The sequence below is a fragment of the Budorcas taxicolor genome, chromosome 4 (assembly GCF_023091745.1).
Source record: "Budorcas taxicolor isolate Tak-1 chromosome 4, Takin1.1, whole genome shotgun sequence".
Lineage (NCBI taxonomy): Eukaryota > Metazoa > Chordata > Mammalia > Artiodactyla > Bovidae > Budorcas > Budorcas taxicolor.
Window position 1 is genome coordinate 65,393,291 of NC_068913.1, and position 25,820 is coordinate 65,419,110.

Genomic DNA, 25,820 nt, shown 5'->3' on the forward strand with positions numbered 1-25,820 from the left:
AACCAATGATCTCAATAATCACATTAAAAATAAATGCTCTAAACACCCCAATTAAAAGACAGATAATACTGGATTGCATTTAAAAAGCCAAGACTCAATTATATGCTACCTATAAGAAGTCCACTTTAAACATAAAAGATGTAAACAACTTAAAGGTGAAAGAGGGAATATATATATATCATCGTAACCCTAGGCAAAAGAAAGTTGGAATAGCTATATTCACATTATAAAAGTAGATTTTAGAGCAAAGAATATTAACAAAGATAAAGGCTATTTCATAATAATAAAGACAACATTACAATCCTAAACTTTTATATGTCTGAAACAGAACTTTAAAATACATGAAGCAAAAATTTCAGATATGCAAAAAAAAAAGAGAGAGGGAGAGAAATAAACAAATTGTAATTGAAGACTTCAATACTCTACTCTCAATAATTGACACATGTAAATCGAAAATCAGTAAGGATATAGAAGATTAAAAACACTATCAGAAAGCTTGTCTTCACTGACATTTCATAAGATTCCACCCTACAATAGCAGAAAACCATTATTTTCAAATGCTCGTAGAACATTCACAAAAACTGTCCTAGTTTGGGGGAGCTAAATAAGTCTCAATGAATTTAAAAGAATTCAAGTCATACAAAGTATGTTCTCCTACCACAGTGAAATTGAATTCCAAATGAATAACAAAAGTTCTACGGAAAATCCCCAAAAGTTTCAAAACTATAGACCATACTTCTAAATAACACTAGGGTCAAAAAAAGAAACAAAAGAAGAAATTTAAAAGTATTTGATATAGAATGAAACTTAAAAATATATTATTTAATAATTGTAGGATACAGCTAAAGCAATAGTTAGAAAAAATTTTATAGCATTAACCAACTACATTAAAAAGAATGGTCTCTGCTTTCACCTTAAAGAACTAGAAAAAAGAAAATTAAACCCAAAGTAAGCAGAAGAAAATTAGAGAAATTAAAAAGAACAGAAAACAAAAAATAAAAAGATGAAATAAATGAAACCAAAAGCTGGTTTTTCAGAAAGAGATAAAATCGATACACCTCTAGTCAACAGATCAGGAGAAAAAAAAAGAGGAAAAACACAAATTACCAGTATCAGTAATGAGTGAGTTGTCTTCACTCCAGATTCTACAAATGTTAAAAGGATAAGAAAATGTTATCAACAAATGTATGCCAATAAATTCAACAACTCAGATGAAATGCACATATTTTTGAAAGATAGAAACCAGCAAAGTACACTCAATAAAAAATGAATAACATGAACAGTCCTATATCTTTTGAAGAAATTGAATTTGTAATTTAAAAGCTTTCCCATACACAAAACTCTAGATCTGGAAAACTTCCCTGGTGAATTCTTCCAAATATTTAAGCAATAAATAATACCAATTCAGCACACTCTTCAAAAAAAATTGTAGAGAGGTAAATATTTCCCAATTCATTCCATTAACTCCACATTAATAACTCATAAGGAAGCAAAATTACATATCAATATCCTTTATAAATACAAATGTAAAAATTATAAACTAAAGTTTAGCAAATTAATCCAACAGCCTGTTGAAAGGAAACTACATCATGATCATAGTGACTTATCTCAAGAATGTACAGTTGGGCTAATATTCAAAAATTAATCAATGTAATCCACCTATTAATCAATGTAATCACCTAATGAAACTCACAGCAACCCTGGTATAAAAAAGAACTTTCTCAAGCTGGTAAAGGACATCTACAAAATACTTACAGCTATTAATAAAACATATTTAATGCTTAAAGACCAAATGTTTGCTCTCACAATATCTATTCAACATCATCCCAAAGGTTCTAGCCCAGGTTAAAAAAAAAAGCAAGCAAAAAGTAAACTGAATCTCCAGATTGGAAAGCAAGAATAAAATTATTTTCACTTGCAGATGACATGATCCTCTACAGAGAAAATCTGATTAAATCTTTAAAAAAAAAAAGGTAGTAGAACCAATAAATGGTTTAACAATGCAGCATGATACAAGATCAATATACAAAAACCAACTGTATTTCTATGTACTAGGAAGGAACAATTTGAAACTGAAATAAAATAAAATTTGCAAATGCATAAAAATATATTAAATACTTAAGGATAAATCTGCTTAAGATTTGTAAGATAGGTACATTGAAAACAAAAACTCTTACTGAGAAATATAAAATAAGCCCTAAATAAATGAAGGTCTCTATTTTCATCTTAAGAAACTAGGATAAGTGGAGCAAATTTTACCACGTTCAACATTGTTCAGATGTTGTTTCTCTCCAAATTGATCTACAAAATTAAGGCAATTCCAATTCTAAGCAAAATCCCAAGAGGCATTTTTTTAATTGATAAGCTGATTCTAAGATTCATGTGAAAATGTAACTAACTTGGAAAAAAAATTAAGTTGGATAAATTACATTACCTGATTTCTAGACTTATAAATAGTAATTAAGACACTATTTTGTATTTTGTACTAAGTTGCTTCAGTCATGTCCGACTTTTTGTGGCCCTATGGACTGTAGCCTACCAGGATCCTCCATCCATGAGATTCTCCAAGCAAGAATATTGGAGCGGGTCACCCTGCCCTCTCCCAGGGGATTTTCCTGACCCAGGGATTAAACTAGGCCTAGTCTCTTACATCTCCTGCATAGTGCCACCTAGGAAGCCCCAAGACACTACTTGGTATATAGAAATAATGAAGGACAAAGATAGATAAATGGAACAAACTGAGCAGAAATATATATATATATAGATTCCAATTATTTATATAGTCTAATGATGTATAGTCAGGATTTTCAACAACTTTTCAAAGACTATTCAGTGCAAGAGGATAGGCTTTTCAAAAATAGTACTGGCACATTAGATATTTACATGCAAAAACATGAATTTTATCCCTATCTCACACCATACACACATATCAACTCAAAATAAATAAGATCCCTAAATGCAAGACCTGAAACTAGAAAACTTGCAGAAAAAACATATGAGAAAAAATTTGTAACCTTGAGTTAGGCAAAAATTTTTTAGATATAACATTAAAATCATGATTCATAAAAGAAAAAAAACTGATAGGTTGGGCTTTAGCAAAATTAAGAATTTCTGCTCTTCCAAAGACATTGTTAACAGAAAGAAAATATACACCACAGACTGGGAGGAAATATTTGCAAATCACATAATCTGATAACGTGAACGTGAAGTCACTCAGTCGTGTCCGACTCTTTGCGACCCCATGGACTGTAGCCTACCAGGCTCCTCTGTCCATGGGATTTTCCAGGCAGTAGTACTGCAGTGGATTGCCATTTCCTTCTCCAAGGGATCTTCCCAACCCAGGGATCAAACCCGGGTCTCCCACATCGTAGACAGATGCTTACCATCTGAGCCACCAGGGAAGTCCATAAGGGAGACCAAAAAAAAGAGTACATACTGAATAGTTCCATTTTACAAAATTTTAGAAAATACAAACTTATCTATAGTGACAGGAAGAAAACAAGTGTTGCCTGGGTATGGAGGGGGAAGGATAACAAAGCAGAACAAAGAAACTCTTTGGGGTGATGGATACTTTCAGCATCATGATTGTAGGGATGGTTTCAAAGGTATACATAAACATCAAGACTTAGCAAATTGTACACTTTATACATGTGTACATGTAAATAAGTTATACTCTAATAAAGTTGGTTTTTATTTTTAAAAATACACTGAAACAGTTTGAGAATTAAAGAAGGTATTAAAATGTACCAAAAGAAAGATAAGTAAGTATTTTATAATGTTAAAATAGAGATCATTCTAAGCACAACATGAAAATTTGAAACTAAAAAAATAAATGAAATGAAACTTTAAATTTTATGACCTAAAAACAAAAACTTTATATGTTAAAAAAAAGCACAAGTAATTAACAAAAATTACAAAATTTCTATGCTAACAAATAATTTAGAAATGCAAATTTTTAAAAGAGATGCCACTTTTCACATAACCATATCAAAAATTTTAAAAGATTTAAATCCAGCTGCTACTCGGTACAAACCCCAATGCTGAGTGTGTAACTTCAAATAATTATTCTGGAAATAACTTTGGTATTTGAATACAGTTTTCAAATGTGCATATCCTTAAACTCAGCCATTTATCCTCAAGGAATTCCTCCAAAGAAAAACAGAGAAGTACAAAAATGCTATGTACACGGTACCTCCAAGCAACAGAAAGTGAAAGACGCTCAGTCATTTCTGACTCTTTGTGACCCTATAGACTGTAGCCCACCAGGCTCCTATGTCCGTGGAATTCTCCAGGCAAGAATACTGGAGTAGTTTGCCCTGTCCTTCTCCAGGGGATCTTCCCAACCCAGGGATTGAACCCAGGTCACCTGCATTGCAGGCAGATTCTTTACCATCTGAACCACCAGGGAAACAATAGAGTATTACGTTAATATTAAAATACAAATTTATTCACAAAGATAGCCATGTATTTGAGTACCATAAAAGACTGCTATAATAGCATGCTATTTGTTATAACATTTAAGTAAAATTTTTCTGTAAAATTTCTGGTATCATGATGTACACTGAATGTCAGCTAATTTAACATCTATTCCCAACCTCCTTTTTCTTAGCCCATCTACATTAGTTCTCAGCCCCCTTTACTGTAGAAGAGGCCATGTGACAATATTATGGCTACTGAGCCATAAGCAGAAATCTCGTATGAACTTTATGGAAACATGCCTTTCTGATAAAAGTTATGTTATTGCCATAGTTATCTCTTTCCTCTACTTCCTGCCTTGTAGTTAGATGACTTAAGCTAAAGCACTCTAATGGCAGAAAGTGAGGAGGGAAAACAGAGCCTCTTGATGAGAGTGAAAAGAGAATGAAAAAGCTGACTTAAAACTCAGCATTCAAAAAACTAAGATAATGGCATCCAGCCCCATCACTTTGTGGCAGATAGAAGGGGAAAAAGTGGAAGCAGTGACAGATTTTATTTTCTTGGGCTCCAAAATCACTGTGGACAGTTACTGCAGCCATGAAATTAAAAGATGCTTGCTCCTTGGAAGGAAAGATACAACAAACTTAGACAGCATATTAAAAAGGAAAGACATCACTTTGCCAACAAAGGTTGATACAGTCAAAGGTATGGTTTTTCCAGTAGGCATGTATGGATGTGAGTGAAAGTGAAAGTGAAGTCGCTCAGTCGTGTCTGACTCTTTGCAGCCCCATGGACTGTAGCCTACCACGCTCTTCTGTCCATGGGATTTTCTAGGCAAGAGTACTGGAGTGAGCTGCCATTTTGAGAGATGGACCATAAGGAAGGTTGAGTGTCAAAGAATTGATGCTTTTGAATTGTGGTGCTAGAGAGGACTCTTGAGAGTCCCCTAGACAGCAAAGAGATCAAACTAGTCAATCCTAAAGGAAATCAACCTTGAATATTCATTGGAAAGTCTGATGCTGAAGCTAAGCTCCAACACTTTGCCCACCTGATCCGAAGAGCGAACTCATTGGAAAAGATCCTGATGCTGGGAAAGATTGACAGTAAGAGCAGCAGAGGTTGATATAGTTAGATAGCATCACTAACTCAATGCACATGAATTTGAAAAACTCCAGGAGATAGTGAAGGACAGGGAAGCCTGACTTGCTGCAGTCCATGAGGTTGCAAAGAATTGGACATGACTTAGCGACTGAACAACAACAAATCCAAAGCAGCTATCTTATTGCCATGGAAGAAGCCAACATACTAGAGAATGTACGCTGCAAACAGAAAAAAAGCTGGGTCTTTGGTAATATTCACAAACCATCATACCAGCTTTCATACCCACTTCTGGACTTCTCTTTAATCGAGATCAAGAAATTTTTTTTTTTTTTTTAGTATTAAGTTTTTTATTTTTTTAATTTTAAAATCTTTAATTCTTACATGTGTTATATTATCTTGTTTAAATCACATTTAGCCAAAATCACCCAGACAATTATTTACATATATGCATGTATATAAATATTTTCTGTATAGCCATTAAGCATATTAAAGTTTTTTATAATTATAATATTCTCTACTAGCCAGGATTTGGGGCGCCAGACACCTCCATTCAAACATTGTTGATAAAGTTAACTAGTATGACCCCTCAGAAAGTCAATTTCACATTATGTTTGAAAAGCTTAAATATATTACCCTTTGTTGGACTCTGTAATTCTGCTTTTAGATATTCATCAAAGAAATAATAATAAATTAAGAGAATCACTGATGTAATAATATATTTACAGTATTAATAAACTGAAAACAACATAAATGTAGAAAACTATAATGCTGGGCAAATGATTTTATAGTATAGATTTATGATAGAATAGCATGTAACTATTAAAAATCATAAAACAAAAATCTCATTACATAGAAAGGTGTTTTATTACAATATGCAAAGTAATATTCTTTGGTGGGATGAAACGCTTAGAGAAAATATTTTTTAAAAGAGTAGGGAAATGTAATGAAATATAAGTAGATACTGCTGGGTGGTAGAATTATCAGTAACTTTTGTGTTTTTCTTCTTGGTTATCCATTGCTGAATTTCAGAAATTTTTTGTAACCAGAAAAATTAAAGCTATTTTAAATATACAAAAAAGTATTGAAATAAACAAATAGAAAGAGATGTAGACTAAAAGTTGTTTTATTTCTTCTCTATGAAGAGATTTATTTCCAATAAAAAATAAATTTGCAATAGCAACTTTAATATCAACATATAGACGTCACATATAGCAAAAATGAATATATTATGTAAAGTAAAAAAGTAGCAAGAGTATGTATGTTAAATAATTACAGGATTCCAGTATGTTTAATATAAATACAAATCTGGAAATTCAAAAGAGAACATGCTGTATTCATAAACTGAATCTTAGGGGAAAATTTTTAAAATTTGTCATTGAGTCCCATTGTTAAAATGGATAAGATGCAAATATATGCTGATGAACCTAAGATACATCAAAACAACTAAGTCCAGAATCAGAACAGAAATGAATGAGCTATCTAAGCTTTCCTTAGTACTTCTATCCAACCAGAGCTTACAGAGATTCCTTCTCTGGTCAAAAGCATGCATTCTTATTTAATCTCTATTGGTTTCAGCCATCTACAGTAAAGATCAACCACTCAGAAGCCAGTCTTAAACATTTTTCAAAGATATTAATAAATTTAGCATGCAGCATATACAATTTATATCGCCAGGATAGGAGACAAACTAGTATGTTTGTATAAGATGCTACAAAAGCAGTGACTCTGTCCTTTTTATAATCCAAATTTGTTACAAGAAAATTGACTAGAAGAGAGAGAAGGGAAGGGAATAAGAAACCAAAAGGCACAAAACTACTTGCTAACTACAGACACACAAGCACACACACATATGCTCATTCACTCAAATTCACTTGAACTAAAGAATAGATTAAGTGTAATAAAGAGCATCTTGGAGATTTTTCACAGAGTTATATATAAATAAGGCTTTTTAAAAAGACTTCAAATTAATGAAAAGTAAATGTTAATCACTTTAAGTAGTTAATAACACAAAAGTTGACTTACCATAAATTTCTAAACCTTGTGGGAAATACTTTGTATTCTAAATCCTATCCTCTAATGCAAGAGTGAAGACGCATCTTACAGTCAACAGTGCTGAATTTTAATGATGGATTTAAAAGGGTTGATTTAATTCCCAGATATTTTTTTAATTCCACCTCATCACCAAGAAAGTTAATAGATATGACACATTAGAAACCCTGGCAACTAAAGATGTTTGATCCAATCAGTGCTTCTCTCTTTTCTAACTTACTCCAAAAAGAAAAACCAACACCTGGAGAAAGTCACACCTTCACAAATTACCCCAAATGTTCACTGTGATATTCAAGCTTTATACATGAAACCCCTTCTAAAACATCAGAGGCAGAGAATGAACACTGTCCCTTTCAACTGCTAATGACAGCGGAATCACAAACATCTACTTAAGAGATTACTTTTCAGAGGCATAAGAATATACTTTTAAAAGGTACATCTCCAAAAACCTACAATGAAGATGAATAATAAATATTTATATGCTCAGAAAAGGGATATATTCAAAAACCTACAGTAAAGATGAATAATAAATATTTACATTCCAAGCCAGAAGATCTCACGGTCTAAAAAGAAACATTTGATGTTTTCATTTCTGTATTCTGAAGCAAAATAATGATTATAATAATTCTAATCAAACTTAAAAGGTATACTTTATTACCTTGTTGATATAAGCCATTCGCCTTTGAACAGGCAAACAAGAAGAAAAAACCCTTCAGGTATTTTTATATTCTGACTTAACAATTATCTGATAATTACCCTATCATTACCTGTTGATGAAGGATTCCATTCTAAATTCTTAACATTTCTGATGTTACAGGCATGTTACTTCAAAAGTCCTACCTGGAAAGAGACTGAGAAGACTGACTGGAGATTTGTTGGTATCGATAGTTAGTTTGTGGCTTGCAGTTTTTGAAGGCTGGCCTGGTAAGCAGACTAATTTCAGGGGAAGTCTAAACTTACATTGGCTAACTCGAGGAACGCCTGAAATTAAAAAGAGAGAAATATATACTCATAAATTTGACAAATAAGAAGAAAACTGTATTACTTCACTAATTGTAGTACATGGTAGTAACATATCTTAGTTTAAATGTTTGCTACCTGACCATTTCATCTAGCACAACTGAAATAACTGGAAAGCATTATCATAATTTATGTATTTACATTATTATCCAAAGGTGCAAGACAAAAATAAAATCTTAAAAAGGAGCATAAGAGTAAGCTCTGCCTTTAGTAATAATATCATTTTTTTTAATTCACAGTTGAATGTTATATAAAACATTATATGCAGTTATATTCAATTACTAAACTGTCTTTAAGACCTTCAAAGCTCTGGTCCTAATCCAAGACTATCAGCTAAAATGAGCAAAGAATATGAAGTTTATATCAGGAATACTCTGTATGACCATATCTAATCATTTCTCTATCTCCCCAATCTTTTAATCTTTAGCTTTTTTATTTACTGAATATTCAAAGTACAATTAACAATTTGCAATAAATTATGAGCATGAAAGCAGAATGTTTCCTACTGAAGTTCTAATAAACTTCATGTCATTTTACATATCAACATTAAGAATATTACTTTCATTCAAATTAATTTTTCCCAATTCATTTAACTTTACATATCACTTTTAAACAGTATTCTGAAAGGTTTACACAGTCACTCAATTCTCAAATTTTTTCAGAAAGTATAGAAGCATATTGAAATAAGCAATTTCATGAATAAATAACAATGAAGATTTTTATATCAGAATTTAAAGTTTTTAAAAGCTATTCCTTTTAATATTTTTATAAAAAATGAAACTGAAACCAAGGCAAACTAGGCTCTCTACTAGTAAATCAGGTAAAGCAATTCTACAAATTTAGTTTTCTCTCCTTTTAATCTAGGATTCTATTTTTGACTGGATAGGATAAAAAATAATATACAGAAACCTATATCTTGGTAAACTACTGTAGAGAAAGGGAAGACTTTAAATGTTCTACTCTATCTAATGGATCCACACTTTAATTCCTTTTACAGTGGAGTCAGAGAGCAGCTTAAAAATAGGAAAGCAGAAGAAGGAAATTTTGGAGACATGATCCCAAAGTAGGATTCCTAGAATTAGCAATATATTCTGTTAATGCCAATTGGAGTTGTGTGGTTTATTCTACAACCAAGCTGGGAGTATGCTTTTCAGTACTACTTATTCACAAGGATAGTGAGATATCATCAAAAATAGCAAACATATTGATATATGAGGTCAATTAAATACTTTTTCAGAGCATGTGGAGCATATTTGTCATTCTCTTCAATATAATCTATTATCCATCAAATTTTACATAGCTCATTTTTTGCTCATAACCAACAGATGTTAAATTCACTTCTCCTGGAATCCTAGATGCAAATTATAACTGGTGTCTCTTCAGAAAAGTCCCAGGGTATTATTTCCTGACATTTTGTGAGGTTTTAGAGGCATGTGTATTTGTACTTAACAGTGATGAAATGTTTTGACTCAAAATATTATGGTAACATGATCTAAGCTACTGCTCAAACCACAGCTATCAATATCACCATAAAAAAATATCACAAAGTATTATTCTTTCCAACTTCATATATTCCATACATCCCCAAATTATGAAAATATACCTGCTAATATGCTTCCTCTACAATATATAAATTACAGCCTCAATTAATAGATGGAATCTGGTGAGAACCAGGAAACTGAAGCCTATTTCCATTTCCTTCATTTTAAATGAACAGAGTAACGGGGAAAAAAACACTTCATCTTCTGACAATTCTGTACATGCACAAAGAGAAGCTATCATCTATGTACTTTCAACCAAGTCTGAGCTAATTGCTCAAATAAAATTTAGCTGTAAACACTCTTTTAAAATTATACTGCTAAAACTGTGGCTCAGCTTCACTTGGACCAGGTACTGATTGAATTTGTGGTAAAACAAAATTAATCATGATCAACGCTAGCTTTACATTACTTATATATATTTGAAGATTATTGCCTTAAATCTCCAAGAACCCAGAGCTAAAGAAACTAGTGGTATATACATGTTTTCAGAAATTGAAACAAATGGATTGCAAGCACTAATAAACCCAAAAAGGGTAATACATTATAACTCAATTCACAGTTCAGTTAAGTCAGTTAATGACAATATCACACACTAGGGCAATGGTCAGCAGTTGCTAAGATTTGTAGAACCTCTCCAGAATTTCTTTTCTCTCCAAGAATTGTAAACCTGTTTCATAGGACATTTGGAAAACATTACTTTGAAAAATGATGACACATACTTAATAAAATGATTATGGCTATTTTTTAAATGATGGCAGCTTGAGAAGTTTTACCATTAGGGAAGAAAAAAAAGAATATGAAATCCTTTAGAAATGAGTTTAAGGAAACCAAATCTTTAAAAATAAAAATTACAAAACCAGTATTTTAGAATACTTCCCATCAAATTCAAACCTAAACATTTCAAAATATAATGTCTAGTATTTAAACATGGGGTTTATCAGAGGCACATTTCTATTGAGGTTTACATTTTCTTAAGAAACTTGAAATGTAAATTTGTCTACCAGTTACTCTTCAGGCTATAATTGTACCTAAGAACCTGAAGCTGGAGATGTGTAGAGATATGTGTGAGGGTATGCATATGTGCATCTATAATAAGGAAAGAAAAAAATTATATGTATTTGAAGACTTTCCAAAGTTGCTAGTAGGGTAGCTTTCAGCTTAGTTGAAAGAGCCTAACTTGCCCTAATTGTCTACCATCAGCAATATTTTGTTGGCAAAACAGGCTATTTGGCTTATTCAACTCTCTGAGTATAATGCTGAGAGAGAAGAAAATTTGGTCATTTGTAATATGCAAATATTGGCCTACTCACTCATCAGACTGACTTTGTTCTACATTTTTTTAACAAATATAATCACCTCTCCTTCAAACACTTCCCCTGCTAGCTTACTAGAAGAAATGGACAGTCACAAGTACTATGGTGCAATTAATCACAAAATTATTTAACACTTAGAGACAAAATTCACATCAAAATCACTCCTGACAGAACAGTTTTTCCAGAAAGAGAATTCTAATTACCCCTGGCACACCCAAGAGACCAGTATCACTGTCAAGAGGGAAGCCAAAATGTGCTTTAAAAAAAAGGAAAAAGAACTTATATACCAGAGTAGAATAACTATATATTACACATCTATATAATGCCTTTAGAACTCTTTCCAGGGACCTGCTAGAGTCATTTCGTGTTGAAAACAAGGGGCCCGAAAGCAGTAGCAAAGTCTGGTAGCCAGAACTTCCTTGATCCCTTCCTGTTATGTCTGGCTACGTACTGTGCTCCATCTGCAGTCATGTTTTACACTGCCCATGTCATGTAACTCTAATGCAGAAATAATGGAGACCAACTCTTATGGGACAACATAAAACCTCATTTGCTTCTCTTTTTCCACATGTAAAAGCGGGACTGCTTATCTGCAATACAGTCTGAACAGATCAGGTCAATAAAATGGAACAGTCTTTGAAATGTGAAGCTTTGTGTGTAAGTAAGATCTAAGTTGTCAACATATTATTTTTTGTGTGTACTAGGTGAAGCTGAATATTTCAACTCTACTCCTGAAGCTTAATTAAAATTTTTACATATAGCATAAAAGATTATTCAAACTGGCTTTAGCTTTGCATTGAAATACTAAAATTTCCATATATTGTGATTTTTTTTCTCATAGTTTGATCTGAATTTATAGTAAAAGGGAATAAATTACTTTCAATAATAACATTTACAGATTTTTTAAAAACTCAAAACAAATAATTTAAATAATAATACAGAATTATCTAGAAGTTATTGCAAAATCTTATCAGTTACATGCAATCTTGCAAAGTAAAATATAAATATTATTAATATTTTTAATAACCCAAACTCTAATTTGACAAGTATGCTTTAAGTATATTTTAGGTAAGCTAAAAGCTTATTTGTATTAAAATAGTTCTCATATAAATACATATTCACCTTCCAGACACTATGCAATTCAGGTTATTGGTACCACAACTATATGAGTAATTAAAGCCATTAAGTATTTTATTTATCTAATATTACCAATTAATATTATCTAATATTAATCTTAAATGGCTAATAAACTAAGACATACCATCCCATTAAGTCTGTGTCTAGAAAGAAAAATAATCAAAGTAGAAGATACTTTTAGAGTGCCTCCCATATAATCAGAATACTGTACAATTCAGGGACTTGAACCCCGCTCTCAAAGAGCTCAAAAATCTACTAGGGAGACCTAAGGAACAAACAATGAAATTCATATTATGCTAAGTATTATAGCAAAGTAATAAACAAAGGATTTGGAGAAGACAAAAAGTGACAGCACTGACCCAGGCAAGTTCAAGGGGTCAGATTCTTGATAATATTTCCTCACAAATTCTAAACAAAACAAGAAATTGGCCCACAGAATGAGTACACACGGCATTCTGATCAGAGGAAGAGGTGAATCTTTTGGGGTATACAGAATCAGACAATTTAGAATTCAGAATTGTTTTCCTTACTCTTTTGAAGTAAACTAAGATAACAGAGCATACAGGCAAATCACGAGTAACTTACAGACACAAGTAGTCAATGACAGCTTTGGTTTTGTTCAAAAATATCATGAAGTTTCATTGTTTCTCATGACTCTGAAACAACTAATAATGAATGACAAGTATCTATTATGGAAATCTATTTTCTTCTCCGTAGCCAAATCAAGGCACTGAATCACCCTAAAGAGGTTGCTAGAGTCAAAACAGCAATCCATAAAAAGAATTCATTCAAGGGATAGTACCATAATTCAATTACTAACCAAATTTCACTTCTGAAATTCATTTTATTCTAAATTATCTTTTCACTTACCATCAGGATTTCGCTCTATCCATCAGAGGCAATGCAAAAAGGGATAGGGGAGAAAGAATACAACAAATTATGTCATAAAATTACAGCACAAATTTAATGCTCATCTGCTTAAAATATAAATTAAAACTTTAAAGATTCATACAGATGACACAAATGGCCTTCCAATAAATATAAGCCAATTCACAGCTGAAGAATATAATATGAATAACTGAAATCTAATAATATATTTGCTCTTCCATATTCACAAGTCCATGAAAGGGTGTTATTCTAGTATAAATGTGTCAAAAAGAGGTAAAGATATATGATCTATCCAAAAACAAACCAGATTCAATATGTAAATGACATCAAGAGCATTACATGAATCTGGGAGGAAGAAAATGAGCTAAAGGCAAATACATATAATTAATATTTTCAGTTAGCCTTGCTTTATTATAACTTTAATTAGTAGATATTATTATGGAACAATGTCTTTTTTTTCAGCTTGTCTTACTATTCTTTTACTTTTATAGACTTGTTTTTACTTTAATTTCTAATTAGCTTTCAAACAATTATTGTCTATGCTCTTTGTTTTAGTCATAATTTATAATCTTTCAAATTCCATCTTTACGAAAGCATAATAGCTAAAAATGGTATGTGCAACCATAAGCTCAACAAATGATTTAATAACTTTATAGCGTAGTTTTAAGCTTTTGTCTACTTGCTAGGTATTCCATTTATTTATTTTAAATTTATTTTCAACTACTTTTCCTTAAAGATAAATGAAATAATTAATTGAATTAACACATCAACAATCTCTACAACTATATTTTCAAGGAGTAACAAAGATAAAAAGTATAATAATGCCTATGATTATTGAGATGTCCAATTAATGATAAATTACCTAGAGATTTTAGCCAACATGTCCTATTTTTTATTTCACAACTCACTGAGCATTTCAATGTTTTTTTCAGAAATATAATGTCCATCATTTCTTGATCCCTTGTGGAAGTCTTGTATTTCTTTCTGAAGCGAGCTTTCTCAAAGCTGCTTAAACATAAAATATTTACACTACCTCATATTTTGAAAATATAGGTAAAAGGTTAAAGTGGTCATTTTTGGCTAAAAATGATTTTTTATAATTTAAAATAAAATTACTTACAAAGAAACAGACTTTGAAAACATGTACTAAAGTTATAAAGAAAACACCTCCAAGTATAGAGTTGTCAATGCATAAACCAGAAAATTCACTGAGACAAAATAAGAACTACAATTTTAAAAACATTGCCAAGGTGCCTCATTAGCACAGTAGGAAGGGTGACAATTACATAAAAATATTGCTAAGCAACCAAAGTGGATATCAATAGAAAAAATATGAATATGGCTCCTTTAAGGCTTTTTAAACAAAGACAACTGTACAGAAATGCTTAAAAACACAAACGCAACATTGCTGAAATATACTATCAGTTATACTACATTTAAACTTTTTTTTAAAAAAAGCAATGACTAATTATTATTTATCAATCAACTAATTGTCAAACTCTTACTATGAAAAATTCACTATACAAAAACACACAAAGAAACTATAAAATTGAATCCAATTTGAAATTTATAATAACTGGATCTCTACTGGTCTAAAGAGAACTTTTTGATCTATTAGTTTCTTGAAATAATACAGAACCTGTTCTTAAGTATTTTAACATGTAAGATACTAAAGAATTTTATTTAATCACTAAAGCAGTGTCTGAAACTCTAAAGACTGCCTTAATATTAGAGTAACCTATATGGTGATTTTTACTAATTCAGACTAGGCTTTTCTGTTTAGCTCAAATACATGAAGTCTGACTAGATAACACTTTTCTAGTGAGAATAAAAAGTATCATATTCACTATTAATTGAAAAGATAGAATCAAACATTACATATAGAAATCAGCTGAACAGACATCACTAATTATTCATAACACATGAAACTAACTTGGATGGATATTTTTAATTTAACACTATGTACTAATATTTTTCTTTTAATAATATTTACAATGTGTTTTACCATCTTAACACTTAAACATTTAACCCACAACTCCAATAATTTAAAAGAAGTGATTATTAGGCTTATAAATTTGTGAACTGTATGTTTACCTGTTGGTCTGGAATAAGAAACAACAGCATTTCCTTCCAATTCAGGTGGTAAATAACTTCCTTTCAGATAAACGGAAAAGCCTACAGTTCTAGTCATCTCTGGTGCTATAAGCAATGTAAAAATAATATGTTATATAATTTTAGGCAATTATTATTAACAACAACTGAAATTAGCTATACACTGCATGCCAGCTACTGTCTTAAGCATTTTACATAACACTGTGAAAGTGCTGCATTCAATATGCCAGCAAATCTGGAAAACTCAGCAGTGGCCACAGGACTGGAAAAGGGCAGTTTTCATTCCAATCCCAAAGAAAGGCAATGCCAAAGAATGCTCAAACTACCACACAATTGCACTCATCTCACATGCTAGTAAAGTAATGCTCAAAATTCTCCAAGCCAGGCTTCAGCAATATGTGAACGGTGAACTTCCTGATGTTCAAGCTGGTTTTAGAAAAGGCAGAGGAACCAGAGATCAAATTGCCAACATCCGCTGGATCATTAGAAAAGCAAGAGAGTTCCAGAAAACCATCTATTCCTGCTTTATTGACTATGCCAAAGCCTTTGACTGTGTGAATCACCACAAACTGTGGAAAATTCTGAGAGAGATGGGAATACCAGACCACCTGACCTGCCTCTTGAGAAATCTGTATGCAGGCCAGGAAGCAACAGTTAGAACTGGACATGGAACAACAGACTGGTTCCAAATAGGAAAAGGAGTACGTCAAGGCTGTATATTGTTACCCTGCTTATTTAACTTACATGCAGAGTACATCATGAGAAATGCTGGACTGGAAGAAACACAAGCTGGAATCAAGATTGCTGGGAGAAATATCAATAACCACAGATATGCAGATGACACCACCCTTATGGCAGAAAGTGAAGAGGAACTAAAAAGCCTCTTGATGAAAGTGAAAGAGGAGAGTGAAAAAGTTGGCTTAAAGCTCAACACTCAGAAAACGAAGATCATGGCATCTGGTCCCATCACTTCATGGGAAATAGATGGGGAAACAGTGGAAACAGTGTCAGACTTTATTTTTGGGGGCTCCAAAATCACTGCAGATGGTGACTGCAGCCATGAAATTAAAAGACGCTTTCTCTTTGGAAGAAAAGCTATGACCAACCTAGATAGCATATTCAAAAGCAGAGGCATTACTTTGCCGACTAAGGTCTGTCTAGTCAAGGCTATGGTTTTCCCTGTGGTCATGTATGGATGTGAGAGTTGGACTGTGAAGAGGGCTGAGTGCCGAAGAACTGATGCTTTTGAACTGTGGTGTTGGAGAAGACTCTTGAGAGTCCGTTGGACTACAAGGAGATCCAACTACTCCATTCTGAAGGAGGTCAACCCCGGGATTTCTTTGGAAGGAATGATGCTAAAGCTGAAACTCCAGTACTTTGGCCACCTCATGTGAAGAGTCAACTGACTCATTGGAAAAGTCTTTGATGCTGGGAGGGATTGGGGGCAGGAGGACAAGGGGACGACAGAGGATGAGATGGCTGGATGGTATCACCGACTCAATGGACTTGAGTCTGAGTGAACTCCAGGAGTTGGTGATGGACAGGGAGGCCTGGTGTGCTGCGATTCACGGGGTCACAAAGAGTCGGACATGACTGAGCGACTGAACTGAACTGAACTGAACTGCAGAGATTAATTCATTTAATCCTCACAACAACCCTACATGGTGGTCACTATTATTATCTCCATTTTTGGTGCATGAGGAAAATGGCGACAGAGATCAAAAAGCTTGCCCAAGGTCATATAGTTAAGGCAGAGGTAGGAACTGACTCCAAAACAAGGTTATCTACCATTCCACACCACTGCCTCTCTTTACTCAGATGAACAGACAGGATGAACGAAGAAAAAGGTACACAAAGGGAAAGAGAATTTGGGAGTGAGAAATAGTGCTTTATCATGGCTAGAACACAGACTGCAGGAGAAAATGAAAGGGGGAACTGGATATGGATGTAACTAAAACTGTAGCAACTTAGCAGACTGTACATAGCCTTCCATATTCATGCACTTGACCTCCAACATGTATTAGAGAGCTATAAAATGTTTTCAACTGGAAAACATTAATTATCCAGAATGTTTTTGAAAGACAACTTGGAAGTACTATGAAAATTTTACAGATAAAGTAAGATACCACCTACAAGTTTACCTCAACCACTAACCACTCATTCACTGATTCCATGAGTACTTATTGAGTTTCTACTATCTGCCAGGCACTCAGTCAAAGGTTAGTTATATAAAGAAAAAAAAAAAAAGAGATGGTCTTGATTTTTATGAGTAAAACATAGGGTTCCCATCTAAACAGTGGCATAAAGAAAAACAGAAAGAGTTGAAAGACAATTCAGACGTCATTTTATCAGAACTAATGACAACTTGGATGTAAGTGGTAAGAGAGACTCTATACAAATAAATCTTACTAAGAGTTGTCATTTATTACCTACTATTTTAAGCATTATTACAGATATCATATATAGATTCATTTTCTAATTAAATCTAATCAATTTTCTGATTAAATTCAAATTAAAATAGTTCTGCAAGACAGATATCATTATCCCCTTTCTGCAGATAAAAAAAAACCACACACTGAGATTCCATCTAATTACCAAAACAGCTTGCCCATGGTTACACTGAGTGAGTGTTGGAAAGTGAAAGTCACTCAGTTGTGTCTGACTGTTCACAACCCTATGGACTATACAGTCCATGGAATTCTCTAGGCCAGAATATTGGAGTGGGTAGCCTTTCCCTTCTCCAGGGGATCTTCTGCACCCAGGGATCAAACCCAGGTCTCCCGCATTGCAGACGAGATTCTTTACCAGCTGAGCAACAAGGGAAGCCCTTGAGCATTACAGCCAAAATTCAAATTCAGGCCACACTCCAAAGCCAATAAATATATTTTCTAGTGACTCAACAAATAGCTCACTAGAGAAACGCCATTTAAAATTTCTTCCAAAATATAGTAACTAATTACAATTGCAGGTCCATTTAGTTAAGAAAATTGCTTGAAAATCTGTAATTACTATGGCTCAACAGCCATTCATTGAATGTCCATGACTGATGTTTAGAGAGGAAATGTAAGCAAAACAACACAACGATTTCAGGAAAATACCTGATATATTCGGATAAGAAATACAGTCATGAAATAAATCTACTAATAAAAAAACTAATTAAAAAAAACCCTCACACTATGATAGACTTTCAGCCAAAAGAAAACACTTACCCATAAATTCAAAGGTGAACTGATCACCAGTTAGTACTAAAGGTGGTTGCACATAGATTGATAATTTGATCTTCTGCAATGCTACTCGATTCTTCAGTGTGACCTGAGAAAATAGAAATTGCTATTAACAGAAAATTACATGCTTTCCAAATTGATAGAATACTACAACTACTTAAAAAATAACAAATAATTAGAGAAATACCATCTAAGAAAAAAATGAGCTATCACAAAACATAATGTGTAACATAAGTAGTAGATTAAAAAGTTCTACCCAGTTAGAAACTGGGCAAAGGAATCGAACAGACTTTTTCTCCAAGAAGATATACAAATAGCCAATAAGCATATGAAAGAATGTTGAAAATCGCTGTATGAAATACAAAGTAAAACCACATTGGAATACTACTGTACATCCACTAAAATGCTATAATCAAAAAGGTAAAAACAGGTGTTACCAAGAATGTGGAGAAACAAGAAGCTGCATAAATTGCTGTTGGAAGTGTAAAACGGTATAGCTAATCAAAAAAAAAGGTCTGACAGTTTCATTTAAAATTAAACATAAATTTATCATTTAACCTCATAATTCCTTATGAAGAGAAATAAAACAAATGTCCACCCAAAATCTGGTACACATGTATTAGCAGTATTATTCACAATAACCAAAATTAGAAACAACCCAAGCGTCCATAAACTGATGAAGTGACAAACAAAACATGGAATATCCATGCAATGAAATATTATTCAGTAATAAAACTAATGAAGTACTGATACATGCTACAACATGGGTACATTACATTATTAATATGTTAAATGAAAGAAGTCACAAAAAGACCACATATTATTTGGTGCAATTTATATGAAATATCCAGAGTGGGCAAATCTAGAGAGACAGAAAATAGATTAGCAGCTGCTTGGGGATGGTAGTAGGATTGAAGGTAGGGGTGTGGAGAGAAAAGAAAGCAACAGCTAAGGTTTTTACTTGGTGGCGGGGGGGCGCGGACAAAAATGTTCAAAAGTTAAATTGTGGTGATCATTCTGCACATGTGTGCATGCTAAGCCACTTCAGTCGTGTATGACTCGTTGTGACCCTATGGACCTATAATTGCATAGTATGTGAATTATAACTGAATAAAAGTATTAAAAATGTTCTATCAATAGCAGACCCAAAAAAATCTTCCCTCATATCTGGTGAATCATAAAATATTATATGTGTTAATTCTTCTTTGCAGATATGGCATCATGAATTATTCATTTTATCTAGTATCAGTATATCACCTTTTTCAGAAGTTAATTGCTCTCTAAAGATTTCCTTACTAGGTAGGTATTTACTAGTTTAAATACATATGTAGTTTAAATACTATATTTTCTTCTATGGCTTAACAGCAAAAATAGCTGACATAACTACTCTAGAACACATCAAAGAATGGCAATATTGACTAATTGACTACATTTCTAAGCTGGCTGTAGTTCCAAACTGGTGCTCTTGGTTGATGATGCTAAGAAAACCCTCCCATTCCAATCAGAATTAATAGCTAAGAATTCTGGGGTCATAGACTACCTCAGAAATAGGGTGAGTATGGGTTGAGAAGGCCAGGACTTCTCTCACTCCCCATTAAGAGAAACATTAGCAGAATTCATCAGGCCCAAAGATCTTTGCTGGGCCACAGTGCTAAGGGAATCAAAGAAAAAGCTTAAAGATCTGGCTTCCATTGGGAACATTCTCTCTTTGGATTTTGTCTCCTAAACATCCCAGCCTCTTTGAATCATCTCCGTTGGCTAAGTTTATCCACATGGTAAGCCAGATTTATTACAGTCACTAGCCCAGTAGTGTTGCTAGACCAATTAAGTCACAATCTCAGGGGGCAGACCTGGGTATTGGTATTTTTCTTAATAGTTCGCCAGGTAAGACCTATGTACAAGCAGAATCGAGAAGCTTTCTTCTACATGGCTTTTTTGCCTTGGAGCAATTCAGTCTTGCCTCTATAGTATACGAGACAGATTCATTTCACTACTAATTAGCATAATGCAAGGGCATGGCTTCCCTGGTGGCTCAGTGATAAAGATCTGCCTACCAATCCAGGTGACCTGGGTTCGATCACTAGGTTGGAAGGATCCCCTGGAGAAGAAAATGGCAACCCACTCTGGTATTCTTGCCTGGGAAATCCCATGGACAGAGGATCCTGGTGGGCTACAATCCAGGGGGTCACAAAACAGCTGGACATGATTTAGTGACTGGGCACAAGCAAGGGCATACTTAATTTTTAAGAAAAGACATTTTTAATTTTCTCTTAGGTAAAAGGCATGTATCAACTATACCTTAATTATATATATATATACACACACATATATATACAAGTTACAGATAGAAAAATAATATACAAGTATAACTGGCCTACAAACACTATCTATATACAATTAGATTCAGTAAATGTATTAATTTTACCTGATGTGTGTATTCTGTACCATTTAAAAATAAACATAAAATTTTTGACTTGCAAAGTAAAAATTTTAAAGGACAATAATTGATGAAAATAAATACAATAAACACAGCAAATGAACAATGAATCCTCAGATTTTCACTTTATGAGCCCTGGGTATGGGAGGAAATCTGCATAACAGTACACAGTAATAGCATAGATCACAAGTCCCTTGAAAGTCTATGATCCGACAGATTAGGTTAGTACCTCTAATTCCCATGAAGTTATGAAATGGTCAAAGAGACCGGAAAATTTGACTGAGAAAGGAGAGTTCGGTCCACACATTTTGCCCATTTCTGGTCAGTCCCCAAAGGAGACGTTGGGTGCCTCTTGGCATTGGCAGGTTGCTATAAACCCCCGACAGGTTTCTGCCATAAGCTGTATGAGGTCACCCTGGAATTGCAGAGCAGGGCTCCACACTTGGTTCGCACAGGGTGTGTCATTCATTCACACAAGCACACCGTAGAGTTAGTAGAGCAGAAAATGTGTTTACCAGGAGAACAGATTTATTCTAAAATTCATAATACCTTTTTAGTAAAACCCTAATGGTAATTACAGGAAGAACTATGCAAGTACTACAGACAACATTCTTTCTAATGGCTATTCCTTAAATAAATAGAATAAAATTTAAATATTTTATTAATAGTAATCCTTCCCTGGTGGCTCAGACAGTACATAATCTGACTGCAATGCAGGAGACCCAGGTACCATCCCTGTGTCAGGAAGATCCCTTGGAGAAGGGAATGGCTACCCATTCCAGTATTCTTGCCTAGAGAACTCCATGGACAGAGGAGCCTGGAAGGCTACAGTCAATGGTGTCGCAAAAAGGCTACAGTCTAAGGTATCACGACTGAGCAATTAACAACTACATACTGGACTGTCAGTTCAGTTCAGTCACTCAGTCATGTTTGACTCTTTGCGACCCCATGGACTGCTGCACGCCAGGCCCCCCTGTCTATCACCAACTCCTAGAGTTTACTCAAACTCTTGTCCATTGAATTGATGATGCCATCCAACCATCTCATCCCTGTCATCCCCTTCTCCCACCTTCAATCTTTCCCAGCATCAGGGTCTTTTCAAATGAGTCATTTCTTCACATCTGGTGGCCAAAGTATTGGAGTTTCTTTCAGCTTCATCATCAGTCCTTCTAGTGAATATTCAGGACTGATTTCCTTTAAGATGGACTTTAAGATGGTTGTATTTCTTTGCAGTACAAGGGACTCTCAAGAGTCTTCTCCAACACCACAGTTCAAAAGCATCAGTTCTTCGGTACTCAGCTTTCCTTATGGTCCAACTCTAACACCCATACATGACTACTGGAAAAACCATAGCTTTGACTAGACAGAGCTTTGTTGGCAAAGTAATGTCTCTGCTTTTTAATAAGCTGTCTAGGTTGGTCATAGCTTTTCTTACAAAAAGCAAATTTTTTTAATTTCATGGCTGCAATCACCAACTGCAGTGACTTTGAGCCCCCCAAAATAAAGTCTGACACTGTTTCCACTGTTTCCCCATCTATTTGCCATGAACTGATGGGACCGGATGCCATGATCTTCGTTTTCTGAATGTTGAGCTTTAAGCCAACTTTTTCACTCTCCTCTTTCACTTTCATCAAGAGGCTCTTTAGCTCTTCTTCACTTTCTGCCATAAGGGTGGTGTCATCTGCATATCTGAAGTTATTGATATTTCTCCTGGCAATCTTGATTCCAGATTGTGCTTCATCTAGCCCAACATTTCTCATGATGTATTCTGCACCTAAGTTAAATAAGTAGGGTGACAATATACAGCCTTGACGTACTCCTTTTCCTATTTGGAACCAGTCTGTTGTTCCATGTCCAGTTCTAACTGTTGCTTCTTGACCTGCACACAGATTTCTCAAGAGGCAGGTCAGGTGGTCTGGTATTTCTATCTCTAAGAACTTTCCACTGTTTGCTGTGATCCCCTCAGTCAAAGGCTTAGGCATAGTCAATAAAGCAGAAATAGATGTTTTTCTGGAATTCTCTTGCTTTTCTAATGATCCAATGGATGTTGGCAATTTGATCTCTGGTTCCTCTGCCTTTTCTAAATCCAGCTTGAACTGGAAATTCACAGTTCATGTACCGTTGAAGCCTGGCTTGGAGAATTTTGAGCATTACTTTGCTAGAGTGTGAGATGAGTGCAATTGTGAAGTAGTTTCAGCATTCTTTGGCATTGCCTTTATTTGGGATTGGAATGAAAACTGACCTTTTCTAGTCCTGTGGCCACTGCTAAGTTTTGCAAATTTGCTGACATATTGAGTGAAGCACTTTCACAGCATCATCTTTTACGATTTGAAATAGCTCAACTGGAATTCCATCACCTCCACTAGCTTCATTCTAAGTGACCCACTTGACCTCGCATTCCAGGATGTCTGGCTCTAGATGAGTGATCACACCATCGTGATTATCTGGGTCATGAAGATCTTTTTTTGTATACTTCGTCTGTGTATTCTTGCCACCTCTTCTTAGTATATTCTGCTTCTCTTAGGTCCATACCATTTCTGTCCTTTATTGAGCCCATCTTTGCATGAAAATTCCCTTGGTATCTCTAATTATCTTGAAGAGAGCCCTAGTCTTTCCCATTCTATTGCTTTCCTCTATTTCTTTACAGTGATCACTGAGGAAGGCTTTCTTATCTCTCCTTGCTATTCTTTGGAACTTTGCATTCAATGGGTATATCTTTCCTTTTCTCCTTTGCCTTTCATTTCTCTTCTTTTCATACCTGTTTGTAAGGCCTCCTCAGACCATTTTGCCATACTTGTCTGTACATATATTTTAAATAAAATTAATGATAATAACCATTAGCAGCTTTCTGTATTCATGGAACCATCCTAATAAATTATTTGTATTATCTCATTTACCCATTACAACATTGTGAAACAAGTACTACCTATCACTATATCCCATTTTACATAAGAGAAAAATGTGGCTCAGAGAAGCTAGATAATTTGACCAAGGCAACTCTGATTATACATGGAAGAACCATCATTTAACTTCTGTCTGTCAGTCCAGAGCCCATGCTCTTAATTAGCTGTGGTTAAGAATCAAAATAACTGCAAATGAAAAAGTTCCCCCATTTTACAGTTTAAAAATAGAGGTTCAGAGAAACTCAAAAACACGTCTAAGACCATCAAGCCAATATATGCAAGTGAGCCGAAAAGAATGACCACGAAGGTCTCACGAGAGCTTAGCTTTAAAAATGAAAATGAAAAATCCTTAAAGTAGTAATAAGCCACTTTTATTTTTTTTTAATGTTTATTTTTTTTTATTTTTATTTTTTGACTTTTATATTCTTTTATTTTTTTTTTAATTTTAAAATCTTTAATTAAGAATTAAAGATTTTAAAATAAGCCACTTTTAAAGAGGCAGACATTCTGACTCTGCTAGGCATAACAATGCATACTTAGACAACAATCATACAATTTTACATTGTTACAAGTGTTTGCATTTAGTTTAGATGGAAGATGGATGGTGGTAACTCTTATACATAGATTTATTGAATCCCAACAATGGACTAGGCACTTTCAAATATGAATCAAGATGATGTGTGACAAAAATAACCACAGTAACAAAGAAGAGTTGTGTTTGAGCCAAAATAAAAAAGTTAAAGACTTGGCTAGATCATAAACCTCACATTTTAAGAGAAAAATAATTATAGAATATTAAGGGGAAAATATGAAACATGAATATGAGCATTTTCCATGCTATTTTCCATTTCTAACAAAATAAAATATGATCCTTAGGAAATATAATACCAAATTTTTATCCTAGATATATAAACATGACTCCAAAGGCCAGGTATTAACAACCACTCTGCCTTGGTCGCCTGGAACAGATGGCCACGCATCATGAACACATACTCAAGGTAGCCACATCTTCATTCACTTGGAACGGATGGAAAAATTTTCTCAATTAACAGGATTTATTATGACGGAAACTTGTATGGTTATATATTTTGGCTGCTGTTGTTATTAAAGCCTATAAGGAGAGATTTATAACAGAAATTTGTATAGGAACTGTCAGGCAGAAACAGGAAGTCACGGTGTCCACCATGAAAGTCAAGCTGATTTTGTGTAACTCTAGAGTATCGCATTCTTTCTTATTCTTTTATCATGGCAATAAGGAAGAGCGTGTAACTTCATCATTCTCAAACACAGTTAAATTCCCATAATGAAGGAGAAATTTCCAGTAGTGTCACGCCATCATTTGAAGGTGGCTGTTATACAGGAAAGCCTAAGAACTGCATGGGAGGGAAAGGTGTATTTATTTACAGCAATTAATAGTAGTTGCGGGAAAAATTACCATGAGCAATGTTATCTGGTTTAGGTACAAGATTTCTTTTTGAAATTTACAACATGCTCCTGAATTATTATATGTATGTGTCAGAACAATATCAGTAGATAGATATAAAAGGGATTTCCCTACACAAAAGTCTACAGATCATTCCTGGAACACTGCAGGATTGTTGGGTTTTTTTATCTTAAATGTTTGATTTCTTGCCACTAAAGCTTTTCCAGACTCAGAAGTATTAATGAGATAGAGCCTT

The 25,820-nt window shown here is 33.9% G+C and overlaps 1 protein-coding gene across 1 annotated transcript in view; it reads right to left on the reverse strand.

Moving 5' to 3' along the window:
- Positions 1–25,820, reverse strand: part of BBS9 (Bardet-Biedl syndrome 9) — a 469,654-nt gene that overhangs the window by 240,654 nt on the left and 203,180 nt on the right. The window contains exons 13-16 of the mRNA XM_052638544.1: positions 18,787–18,889; positions 15,560–15,664; positions 13,448–13,462; positions 8,407–8,547 (exon numbers count right to left, since the gene is read on the reverse strand). Coding sequence (XP_052494504.1) covers positions 8,407–8,547; positions 13,448–13,462; positions 15,560–15,664; positions 18,787–18,889 — 364 coding nt within the window. The remainder of the gene's footprint in view (positions 1–8,406; positions 8,548–13,447; positions 13,463–15,559; positions 15,665–18,786; positions 18,890–25,820) is intronic.